Raw genomic sequence first — 12,287 nt, forward strand, 5'->3', positions numbered from 1 at the left:
CAAGCGATGGTTTTATCGCATTTTGGGACTCGCGTTTCCCTCGTCCTGTTTGTCCCAATCCGCTTCTTGTTGTGGGCTTGCTTTTGACAGCGCGGGTTGTGTTTAGTTCGCGGGAAGACGAGCTGTATTTGTAATTACAAGCAAGTGAGTTACAGTGCTTTGAATATATATATATAAACTATTAATAAAACTACTTCATAAATTACAGCGAAATGAGTTTATGGGTGGATAAATACAGACCGACCTCTCTGTCGAAGTTGGATTTTCACAAGGATCAGGCCAACATGTTTAAAAACCTGGTGAGTCTTGCTCCTGTGTTTTGGGGGGGTGTTTTTTGTAGTTTTGTACCGTGAAAAGTTGCACGCATTTTCCTAAGAATTCTTTACCTACACTGTCGGATAGGGTGCGAAGAATATGACAGGATCTGGAACAATTTAGGGAAAAAATAAATAGTATTTGAGAGCAGCTCTTTAAACCACTATTTCAAATAAATCTATGTTCTCTTGCACTCTTTGGTCTTTGCGAATATTTACCCATTTGTGCGTGTTTTTCAGGTGCAAGGGGGAGACTTTCCCCATTTGATGGTGTACGGTCCCTCCGGAGCTGGAAAGAAAACACGGATTATGTGCTTGCTGAGAGAGCTGTACGGTGCCGGGGTTGAAAAGCTCCGAATTGAACATCAGTCCATCACAGTAAGGACTACTATTAAAAATAGACTTTTCTTACAATTAACAATAAAAAACAATAAAACCTTTTTATACTCTACTGAAGGGCAACACCCTTTTATGCCAATAAAAATAGGTCAGTCCTGAGATTGTAAAACTTATAAATTGCATGTTTTAGTATGGATAGTAATGGGTCGGAAGCATTTAAACTATGTTTTTCTATAAACAGATCTCTAACCCTGGTCTTAGACCCGGTCCGGCTAGGCATATGAGTAACCTTTACATCATTAGTTGTAAAGACCTCAAAAATGTAACTGATCAGTCAAACAGGGTATGTGTTCAATTTAGTAATTTAGGGTTCATTTGGAACCAAAACCAGCACATCCTTGTGCCTTCAGGGGCCAGTGATCCCTTAAGGGTCACAGACTGCTTAAATTATCTGTTCCTAAAATATGTGGTCCTCATCTTTAAATAGCAGGTGATTTAAGGTGACCTAAAATAATAACTTTATTGGGACTATAGGGCAGCAAGTTGCAGCTTCCTAGCCTAAAATTGATTAATCCACTGTGCAATTTATTTCTAGTCTCCAAATACTTCTTTGATCTGGAAATTGAAAATGTCAGATTGCCAAAAGGAATTTTACTGCGTTGTGAATGTAATTCAGTCAGAATTCTAAGGGTAGATAAATTGTACTTCACAGCAGTGTTCTTCACAAGTTAATAGGGAGTGTTGTGAATTGGCATGCTGTGTGTGATTCAGCATATTAAAGTCTTTTGGATCAGACAGGAAAGTACCTTTCTGCAATTCTAGACCTGATCTGAAAGTCTGATTGCAGGCGTGCCATCTACTGTATGTAAAGCAGAAGTAAGCTGTGTCCCATTCTTAATTAGAAATGGTGTGCAGTGGGTCTTTCTAATGCCAGATGTTAATGGTTATGACAGAAACATCCATGTGCATAAATATTCCTGGTTGGTTCTGACAGACCAATTATTTTTCCCTTTCATTTGCAGGCTCCTTCAAAAAAGAAAATTGAGATCAACACAATAGCAAGCAACTATCACCTTGAGGTCAATCCCAGGTAAACCATCTGGAGAGCAGGGAACATGAGACAGAAGTTAAAGTAGCTTTGAGGAGTTTGTTGATGGTATTTGAAGATTGGTTGCTGTGTAGTGCAGGTGAATTTCAAATAGTATTGTTAATGAGAGGACAAGTAAAGCGTTGCATATGTTTTCTTCCCATTAATTGCTTAAGGGAATATAGACATAGCTTTAAAACCAATTTCGGAATGTTGTATTTTATAATATGTGGTATTTTTCTTGTTGCTGTCCATAATCACTAGAGTAATCTCAATTGCTCGAATGAAGGAACAGCTGTCTTAACGAGCTTGATTTGTACCTAAGTGATGGCTCTTCGTGAACTCGCTGTGTTCTTGTTAGGCTTTCAGGTTTGCTACTGGTGCCAATTTAGAAAGTCCAGAAAGATGTCTGTGCTTTCCTGAATCTCCAAACACGTTGTCTTGCAGTGACGCAGGGAACAGTGACCGTGTGGTTGTCCAGGAACTGATAAAAACAGTGGCACAGTCTCAGCAGATCCAGACCAGCACCCAAAGAGAATTCAAAGGTAAATTGAGATGCCTGTGCTTGGTTAGCGGAGATGGTGACCAGTTCTGTCACTTTGATGTTAAAAAAATAGCACAATTTAATGCAATCTTCTCTAAAGCAGTTTATTAAATTAGTTGTAAGGTCTTATCAGTGGTTGACAGGTTAAATTCAGAATTACAGCAGACCCATCGTAGTTTTAAGGATCAGAGCTTTTAAACGAAACCCTCTCTTTTTCAAAATCGAAAATTCACTTCAAGAAATGTATCTTTTGGACAGTGGTGCTCCTGACTGAAGTGGACAGGCTAACAAAGGATGCCCAGCATGCTTTGCGAAGGACGATGGAGAAGTATATGGCGACCTGCCGGCTGATACTGTGCTGCAACTCCACCTCTAAAGTCATTGCTCCCATCAGGAGTAGATGCCTGGCTGTGCGAGTGCCATTACCGAGCGTGGAAGAGGTGGGTGCCGTGCTATAGCCTGTGAGGCGAGGCCTGTAGGAAATCGGTGTTTGTGCCTCAGCCTAATTGGAGGCAGAAGTACACTTCGCCTTCTTGGGCATGATAGCTTGGTGGTGAACCATTACTTCCCCAGAGCTCCAGGATCCTAGATTCAGTTGCTGTCTGTTTGATTGAGTGGGTATTGTAACCTAATAAAAAGGAAGGGAGCCTTTCGAACTCTGAAGAAATTAAATAGCTATTATTTTAAGCTGAGCCGTCTTGTTCTGACTTCACTGGACCTCTAGTCAGTGGTTAGAGTTGTCTCACAGCTCCAGGTTTCATTTCCGGTGCCTGTCTGTGTGGAGTTTGCATGTTCCCACTGTGTAATGTCTGTGCCTTGGGGTACTCAAATTTTCCCACCTGCCTCCTGAATATTTGCAGGGATTCAATGGTATTTCATTGAATAAATGAATTAGAAATTCAGAGTCGACTGTTTCAGCCCTTCTTAATACACACAGCATCTTGGGTCGCACAAATAGTTTGGTCCCTCTTGATATGGGGAGGGTTGTTTCCAGTACATCTAGTTCTCGTAATGGGCCAAATAATCTCTATGTTAAGGCCTTTCTGATTTTTTTAATTCTAATTTCCATGACAGTGAACAAGTATTAACACAATGTCTTGTTTAGAACTTGAAAAAGTGCTTCGCCAGACACATTTTTAATTCAATAGCAGAGTGCCAACTGAACTTGGTGTTTCTTTCATCAGTAAACTTTGTGTTGCAACACCATATTGTGATGTGTTGTGTACAGTAACTGTGCCTGGTGACACAGAATAACCTTTTGTTTCTTGGTCGTTTTAAACTCTAATGTGTTATTTTACAATATATTTTATAATATAAGTGTATAAAATGTCTAAAGTAGCATGCTTGTATTTATTGTGCCATTTCAGCTCAGTTCAGCCTGACAGGGCCGTGTTAGTGTAGCGTGGATAATTACTGAGAGAGACTTGGCAAACTGTGTGCTATGACACGGTTCGTGGCCTTATCACACTGCATTCAAACAGACAGAAAAACATTTAGCTTAAGGCTGCTGCTTTTAACCTTTACATTTTATAGATGGAGAAAAGCCTTAAGCAGTGTTGTACTGTATGTGTCCTTTTCTCCCTATAAAAGGAGTAGTAATTCTGAAAGGAAACATGTATGCTGTATTGATAAAAATGTACATGTGCTTTTGTGAGGGTTTAATTTGGCAGATTCAATAGACTCAATTTCTCACTTAGTCTTCCTATTATGAATGCTGTCAAAAAGATGATGAGGCTGTTTTTATGAAAGATTCACTTCCTGGCAATTTTATGTGTGACGGACTTCTCAATATGCCGTCCTCCTTCAAAGTACAGTTACATAACACTTTCTAATGTTACTAGTTTTTTACCAGCAGAAATGTTTACAGAGCCTAATTTGATGCATTTACAGTATGGACATAAATTCTTTTGAAGTTATTGGGAGTTGTTTGGGATCTTTGTAATAGATTTGATTCATAGCGAAGCACTAATATTGGCTGGATTGCGGGAGGGGTTCCAGTGATGAGTTTTATTTCTTCTCAGTCAGAAAAGCAGTTGTTATAAAACAAAATAAAATAGGGAGTGTAAAGTCTGGATCTCCATACACTTTCACTGTCACACAACAGAACACCACAGATATCACAAACCTCAGCTCTGCATGCATTCCCCCTTTTCTACAAAACATCTCCACTTACGTCTTTCATAACTGTACAGAATGATTTTTTTTAAATGAAAGAACACTCCACAAACAAATCTGTTGTAATCTGTTGTAAGAATTTCTCCACTCTCCCTAACTCTGTTCAGTTCTTTGGTTTGGATGTCTGTTCTTTGAAACATAAATAAGGATGAGGTTGAGCTCCCTCTCTTTGTCACGTTGCCCATGGTCTGGCTGTAAGTCAGTCATTCCCAATCGTGGTACTGGAGAGCCACACATCTACGGCTGGTTTTCACACCAGCACACCTTCATTAGATTATTGGAGCCTGACTTGATCTAAGAGGTTCAGTTGAATTTTTGCATTTTGTTTCTAGTCACAAGCTGGGGATTTGATTTCACTTACAGATTACAAGTTAAAGCTCGGCCCCAAGATGTTTAAGAGCTGGGAACAAACAGTTCAAATTAATCTTATTATTATTAATTTAATGAAGGGTTTGGTTGTGTTACTGAGAGTTCAGTTCAGGGACCAGGACCAGGACCAGGACCAGGATTGGGAACCACTGCTTTAAATGGTCTAACAAAAATAATAATAATAGTTCCTTACACTTATGTAGCGCTTTTCTGGACACATCCCTTAATGCGCTTTACAGGTAATGGGGACATCCCTCCACCACCACCAATGTGTATCCCCCCCATCTGGATGATGTGACAGCAGCCAAAGTGTGCCAGAACGCTCACCACACATCAGCAATTAGTAGGATAATGGAGTGATGAAGACAGTTCACAGATGGAGATTATTAGGAGGCCTTGATTGGTAAAGGCCAGGGAGAAATGTGGCCAGGAAGCTGGGATTTTTAATGACCACAGAGAATCAGGACCTTAATTTTACATCTCATTGTAAGGACGGCACCATTTAACGGTATAGTATCCCCATCACTACACTGGGGCCTTAGGACCCACACAGGCTGCAGGGTGAGCACTCCCTGCTGGTCCCATAAACACCTCTTCCAGCATCAACCTTAGTTTTTCCCAGGAGGTCTCCCATCCAGGAACTGGCCAGGTTCACACCTGCGTAGCTACGGTGGAATGCCAGTTGTCAGCTGCAGGTGATATACAGTACCTGCTAAAATGAGTGACTCTCTCTCTTTTAAGGTATGCAGTGTTCTGACCAGCGTGTGCAGGAAAGAAGGCCTGATCCTTCCTGGGGAGCTTGCAAAGCAAATTGCTGAGAAGTCAGGGCGCAATCTTCGCAAAGCTCTGCTGATGTGCGAAGCCTGCAGAGTGCAACAGTGAGTTCATGGGGAGCAATACCTGTTCACGTGACCTGGCATCTACAGAGTATCCAATCTGGGGGGTTAAACAACATCTCAGGCTTTTTTACACTGCTTTTTAGATGGATTCAGATTTCAGAGTCGACTGTTTTGGCCCATCTTAATGCACACACAGCATCTCGGGTTGCACACATAGTTTGCTCCCTCTTATATATCTTGGCAGTCGAGTAAGGAGCTTGGTCACATGCAGATATGTAAAGAAGAGAAATAACGTGGCTATGAAGCCTACTTCAATATTTAAACAGGAAGACACAAAATGCAAATTTTGTCTGAAATCAAAAATTTAATATTGGTTAACATTTCAACCCGAAGTTAACATTCACAAACTTGTTTTCCAATGCTGGCTTCACAGCCCAAACATTGGGTTTCTTTTCTTTCCCTTTCAGCATGAAATGAACCTTCACCTGTTCCTATTATTATTATTATTATTATTATTATTATAATATAACCAATTATTACTATATACGCAGAGGTAACACGTGTTGCTGCTAACTTGATACAGAAGTACTTTAGTCTTTCTTGACATGTCAGGGACCACATAAGGAGATTTTTTAAGGGGATTAAAATTTAAGACCAAGGCATGGGACCATTGCTAATTTTACTTACTAGCCACGGTTAAGACACAAAATACAACTGTACTTCAGAGGTGCAGTTTATCTTTATTGCAAAGTGTTAAATTATTTGAAAACTGTGTAGAATGTAAGTGAATGATAAAAGCTGTCCTCAGTTAAGGAAAATTCTGAACATCTTGTGTGTATCCACAAGGTGGTGCACACACAGTATGTGTGCACACATACTGTAGCACATCCTTTCCAGGAGGATCAGCATTCATGAAGTACTCGGACTGTTACTCAGGGACTTTAGTGAGAAGTGACGTTTGGAAAATTAAACCAAGACACATCGGAGATCAATGTGTTATATGCATGTTCATTTCGGTAAACAACGCAATCTACTGTATCTCCAAGGTGTTTGCCACTGTGGCTGTGGAGCTGTGTGGGACCGGCGAGACTGAGAGTTTGTGTTCTGAATATTAGCCATAGTGTCCTCGCAGAATGATTTTTTTGTGTGTGTTACGCCCATCAATGTCTGTGCATGCCTGCAGAGGGGGTGATAAATGTCATTTCCATAAAAGATAATCCAATTAGTAGCAACGTTTTTGTGCAGATTTTCTCAGAGGGAACACGGATACACGAGCTCGCCAGGGAGACCGGGGCCTGATCGTGTGGCGTATAGAAGATGTCAGTATAAATATTAATTTCTGCATGAATATGCGGGGCCACTGACTCATAACCTAGCTTGGCATGCAGAGGTCTGCGTTAGTTCACAGGGGGGTTTAATTAAAAGCTGCCTGTAGCGATCGGCCACGAATTAATGTATTCATAACAGCTCCCCAATGACGACCAAAAAGCTTCTCCGAGAGGTCATTTCACCGGTTGACGGTCCATTGGGAGCTTTATTCTGGACTTTGCTGGAATAAGCTAAATGGTTAAGAAAAACAGCTCTGTCCAGAGGGATATGATGGTTTCCCCCTGTGATTTTGGTGTTCTGCTGCTTTCGTTTAGATTTGCATTTTGGTCACTACTGGATTGCAGTATGTCTTTGCTTTTGTTTCTTCACTTGATTTTTGACGTAACGTCCATTTTCAAAATCGGCTTCTGAAAGAGCTCCAGGATGCTGGAGCAGAGGAAGGGAAATGGCAGAAATAGATCAGTGCAGCACCGTTGTGATTTAACTTATGGACAATAAAGCATGATGTGTAGCTGACTTGGTTCTGCAGAAGGTGTCCCAGTAGTATGTATTGAGAACCTGCTTCAGATGTTATTTTTATGGCACTGTTCAATAACGTCCAAAATAGTCTTAGTAGAAAGACCTGACATCATGGAAAACCTATGAAAAAACCAGACAAATAAATTATAGAAACGAGAATACATTCAGATGTAATTGATTATTGCATATGATGTATTAGAATTTATAAAACAAAATGACACATGATTTCATATAGGAATCTTGCAGTTTTGGAATATCAAGTTATTATTTAGTGGGGAAAAAAAGAACCATAACCTAACACTGCCACTTAAGATTTTTCTAAACTAATGGATTAAAGGTTGTGAGCTTTTAGAATGCTAAAGGAATGTAGAGGAATGCTAAAACCAGTTTTCTTGATCCCAGCATAGATCTGATTGTTGAGTGCAATACGTCTACTGTGTTTTTGTTATCGGAAAAATAGATCCATTCTAAACGGTTCGCAGCCTTTGACTTGCATGAAAGCACTCGGTGGAATGGAACATCCCTGTTCTTAATCTTAATTGAAAGAAACAAAAGTGTTCCTGTAGTGAATCTTCAGACTGCAAGTCTTCCTCTTTATCTTTAACCCCGTGTCAGATTGCTTTAAAGAACTGACTGTCCTTGATGGATGAATGGATTGAGTTCATTAAATTACAGCACATTAGAGTGTGTCATCAAATCTTTGCTTCGTGTTGATTGCCTTCTTTCCAGATGGATGGACGGTATGGTCAGCTGGTATTTTCGTAGCGTGATCTGAAGTAATGGATTATGTCAAATATGCTCCAAAAGCCGAGTAAAAGAAAATGGGCTTTGTAGCCTTGGTTCTACATTTACATTATAGATGTTTAGCGTCTTGTGCAGGAGTTTGAGTGAGTGTTTATTGTTTCCTGTTTATTCTAAACATTTGTAGATTAAAATAATTTCACAGTTTTACAATGACGGGGGGTCTTTCGGCACTGTGTAGTACAGAAGGTCTCTTCAACTACTTGAAACCCCGGGGAAAGGTTTAAAAGTTCCAATGTGATTCTTATTTTTCCCCTTATCAGTTGTTTGTGCTGGTCGAAAAAGGGTTTTTGGGCATAGAAGTGCCAGTCTGGATGCAGTATGTGTCTTTAAGAAAGGGTGTTCAGTTTATTGTGTAAAACGGGTGATTAAGAGATCAGGTACTGTATGTAGAACAGAATTTAGGAGACCCCGAAGGCTCCTGAGTTGAAGACACAAGCTATACAGTTGGCTGACCTCTCCTGTGTTTTGTGTAGGTATCCCTTCTCTGTGGACCAGGAAATTCCTGAGACAGACTGGGAGGTTTATCTGAGAGAGACAGCCAACGCCATTGTCAGCCTGCAGAGTCCACAGAGGTGAGCGCTGGGCTGGACATTCAACTGGCTGGAAAACAGGCTTTCAGATTATTCTAATGCTGGTCCTAATCTGTTACCTTCCATGGCTCAGTGCACATCCCAGTTACACAGCCTAAACAGAAAGAGTGATACAGACTGTTAGGAATTGTTCTCTCTCGTGCAAGATGTGAACCTACTTTAATATGACTAGAAATCATCAAGGGAGATGGTGATGGTGAAATTTTAGTATTTCTGTTTCTGCAGCATGGAGATCTACAAGTTGAGAGTTTTTTTCCCCATCCTGAATTTTTAAGGAAAAACACATTCTGTAGCTGTGTGTGCAACATGACAAATCAGAGGCACCCTCAGTGGACCTACAGTAACCGCATTTCAGAAACATTTAAGAAAAAATCAGCTGATGCAAGCGCATGAGGTTTGATTAGACAATGTCTAGATCAAATCATGTTCTATTTTTCACTTCATTTTGGCTGTACTTCATACATACTGTGGTGGACAGAACAGTGTCTGAGATTGAAAATAGTTATTTCCATTTTAAGGTGGTTCCACTCATCTTTTAACATTTGCAAAAAGCAGGCACATTCAAAGGCACAAAAGGTGTTTCACATTTTAAATTTCAATTAATCATACAGCATACATCCGCTCCCTGGGTTACATTTGTCTTGACATAAGGTCGACTTTCCATCAAATCTCCTGTAAATCCCATAATAACATTTTTGAAGTACAGCAAATGATATGCAGTAGATATAAAAGAACAAGTACTGAGTTCATCCACAGATAGAAAAGCTTAGAGTAAGCATAATGTGGTCACCACCAGCTTTCACTAGGGCACCATTTTATGCCCAGTATTGATTTCTTATGCATAGGCTGTTTTACCTCATGCTTTTTTGCTGAATACTGCGAATAACCCACATTGAAGTTTTAACAACTTAGCAGTATGGTATATGATAATTAAGTGTACCCTATAGTATACACTCTTTAAAAGGTAATTCACTCCAGTGTTTCATTTATTTCTGTATATTTTAAAGTGTAAGCTATATTTGGTGTTTAATTTGACTATAGGATTTAAAAATGTTTTTCTTGAAGTATTTCTGTTTAGAAAGGTTGTGAATGATCTTTCTTGATCATGCACAGCACAGAAAGTGTGTCTACCAACTGGTGTAAAAAGCAGATTACAGAAAGACATGTGGAACAGAGTCCTTACGTACTGTAAGTGAGGAAGGGGTTTGTCTTTTGACTTCACGTCTTTTTTCACTCTTCATTTCAGACTGTTTGAAGTCCGGGCAAGACTGTATGAGCTTCTCACTCACTGCATTCCTCCAGAAATCATCATCAAGGTACAGTGTTCGTTTACCTTCTGTCTGATGTTTTTTTCTGGTTTTAATTCATTTGATATACAAGATTTCCTGACAACGAGTACACATTCAAGCATGAGTAAAACATATTAGTGACTAATCTCAAGCAAATTTCATACTCATTAGTGTTGCTCAATTTTTGGAATGTTAGCTTCTCCTTAGAATCCCACTTTGGCTTAAGAAAATGGAGTGGAAAAGCAGGCAGCCATCTTAAGCTTCAATTCAGCCAAGTAGAGCTCTGCTTTACCTAGGAGTATTCTTTAGGTCAACAAGTCAGTAGAGGCTGCTCATCTATCCATTTTCTAACCACTTTATCCAGTACAGAGCCAGAGCCCATCCCGGCAAGTAGTGGGCATAAAACAGGATACAACCTGTACAGGACACTAGTCCATCGGAGGGGACTCATAATGGGGCCCGTTTTTCCCGAATCCACATAACTTACAAGTTATGTCTTTGGACTGTGAGAGGAAACCGAAGCACCCGAAGGAAACCCACATGAACATCGGGCGATCATGCAAACTCCGCACAGATAGAACCCCAGGAATTGAACCCAGAGCCTGAGCTGTGTGAGACAGCAGTACTTACCACTGAGCCACCGTGCCACTCAGTGGCTCTTTGTTCTCTACCATTTTCTGCATGTGTGGCTCTCAGACCCCTTGTGATTGAGGCATTTGTCTGTAAAAAAAGACACTCTTTAAATTCTGTTTTTCTAAACTTCAGTTCAGTTACTGGACACAGTGTCCAATAGAACATACAGGCACCAAATGTTGTAGAAGAGGTTATTATGCATTTGTTGTAAAATGAAGTCAAGGTTAATCCTGATTAAATCCTTCTGTATTATTAAGCCTATACTGTCTATAGAGGAGATGCCTCTTCACAAATTAACTCTCTCGGTTTTTTTTAATTATGATTTTGTTCTTGATTGTTCCTGCACCATTATATATGCAAATGTCTTGAATCTTGACAGTTCGTTTTTGCCTCTTGTTTCAGGGCTTGGTCTCGGAGCTCCTGAGCAACTGTGATGGACATCTGAAAGCTGACGTTGCACAGATGGCTGCTTACTATGAGCACCGGCTGCAGCTTGGAAACAAAGCCATTTATCATCTGGAAGCCTTTGTGGCCAAATTCATGGCCATCTATAAGAAATTTATGGAGGATGGGCTTGAAGGCATGGTGTTTTGAGATGTTTAAGTGTATAAAATTGTCCTGTTTATAGTGCATTTTTCAAATGTTCATATGTACAGTGCTGAACCTGCATCCTTGAGTGGTGCTTGTGCACACAATCTGGCAGAGAAGTGTTTGGCAACAAGAAGTTAATTCAACGCTGAAAATAAAAAATGAAAGAAATAAAAACGTTTTAGGTGTGGCATCTTCTTCAGGTCCAGTTAACTTCTGATTGTTCCTGAGCAGCTTGCCCGCTGACACAGCTGTAAGCTTCTCAGACTGCTGTAGTATTTGGTTTTGTGTGGCAGTGACACTTTATCTTAACCAGATTATTGTCATTATAACATTTTGAAAATGTGAGGCCTGTGTGCTAAGTAGGCAGTGGAGTATCGGGAACCAAATGGAAGTTTGCAATGATCCATTAAATAAACTATAAGGCCATCATTAATTTAAACCCTGAGATAAAGTTCTGAGTATCGTTTTATTTTAGGTCACACAGATTTTATTAGAAGTTTCCTGAATTTGCCATTTTTAATTCATTCTCCTTTTGTCTCAAAAGTCTTAAATATTTAAAAGCACCTTTCCATGAACTCATGCTTAATGAACAAAAAGTGTTTAGTGCAGTGAACCTTTAAATACAGCATTTGCACTGGTGGAGGAGTAGATGGGAGTTCTCAAAAGTGCAAGTCTGATGCTTGTTCTAAAAAACACCCATCTTTAGCAGATTGCTGTTGTGCACTGTACAATGATGGTAAGCCAGATGGGGAAAACCTTTAAATGCTGCAAAACCCCCAGATTCTAATGCTCCTCCAAATTGTTTGTACAAAACCGACTAATGAGAACTGCAGCATCACATATCTTCAGGATGCCCTAGACATTG

The 12,287-nt window shown here is 40.0% G+C and overlaps 1 protein-coding gene across 2 annotated transcripts; it reads left to right on the forward strand.

Annotated features, from left to right (window-relative positions):
* Positions 1-54: 54 nt before the first annotated feature.
* Positions 55-11,596, forward strand: rfc3 (replication factor C (activator 1) 3). Of its 2 annotated transcripts, none has more exons than XM_088639430.1 (9): positions 55-299; positions 555-692; positions 1,676-1,743; positions 2,188-2,285; positions 2,543-2,724; positions 5,570-5,706; positions 8,793-8,891; positions 10,156-10,225; positions 11,234-11,596. In XM_088639430.1, exons 1-9 carry the CDS (start codon positions 213-215, stop codon positions 11,423-11,425), a joined length of 1,071 nt encoding a protein of 356 aa, XP_088495556.1. In that variant the 5' UTR covers positions 55-212; the 3' UTR covers positions 11,426-11,596. The 2 variants fall into 2 exon arrangements, with proteins under 2 accessions (XP_088495556.1, XP_088495558.1); XM_088639432.1 differs by having other exon boundaries at positions 62-144.
* The last annotated feature ends 691 nt before the right edge of the window (positions 11,597-12,287 follow it).

Source organism: Lepisosteus platostomus, chromosome 7 (genome assembly GCF_059453375.1).
Source record: "Lepisosteus platostomus isolate fLepPlt1 chromosome 7, fLepPlt1.hap1, whole genome shotgun sequence".
Taxonomy (NCBI): domain Eukaryota; kingdom Metazoa; phylum Chordata; class Actinopteri; order Semionotiformes; family Lepisosteidae; genus Lepisosteus; species Lepisosteus platostomus.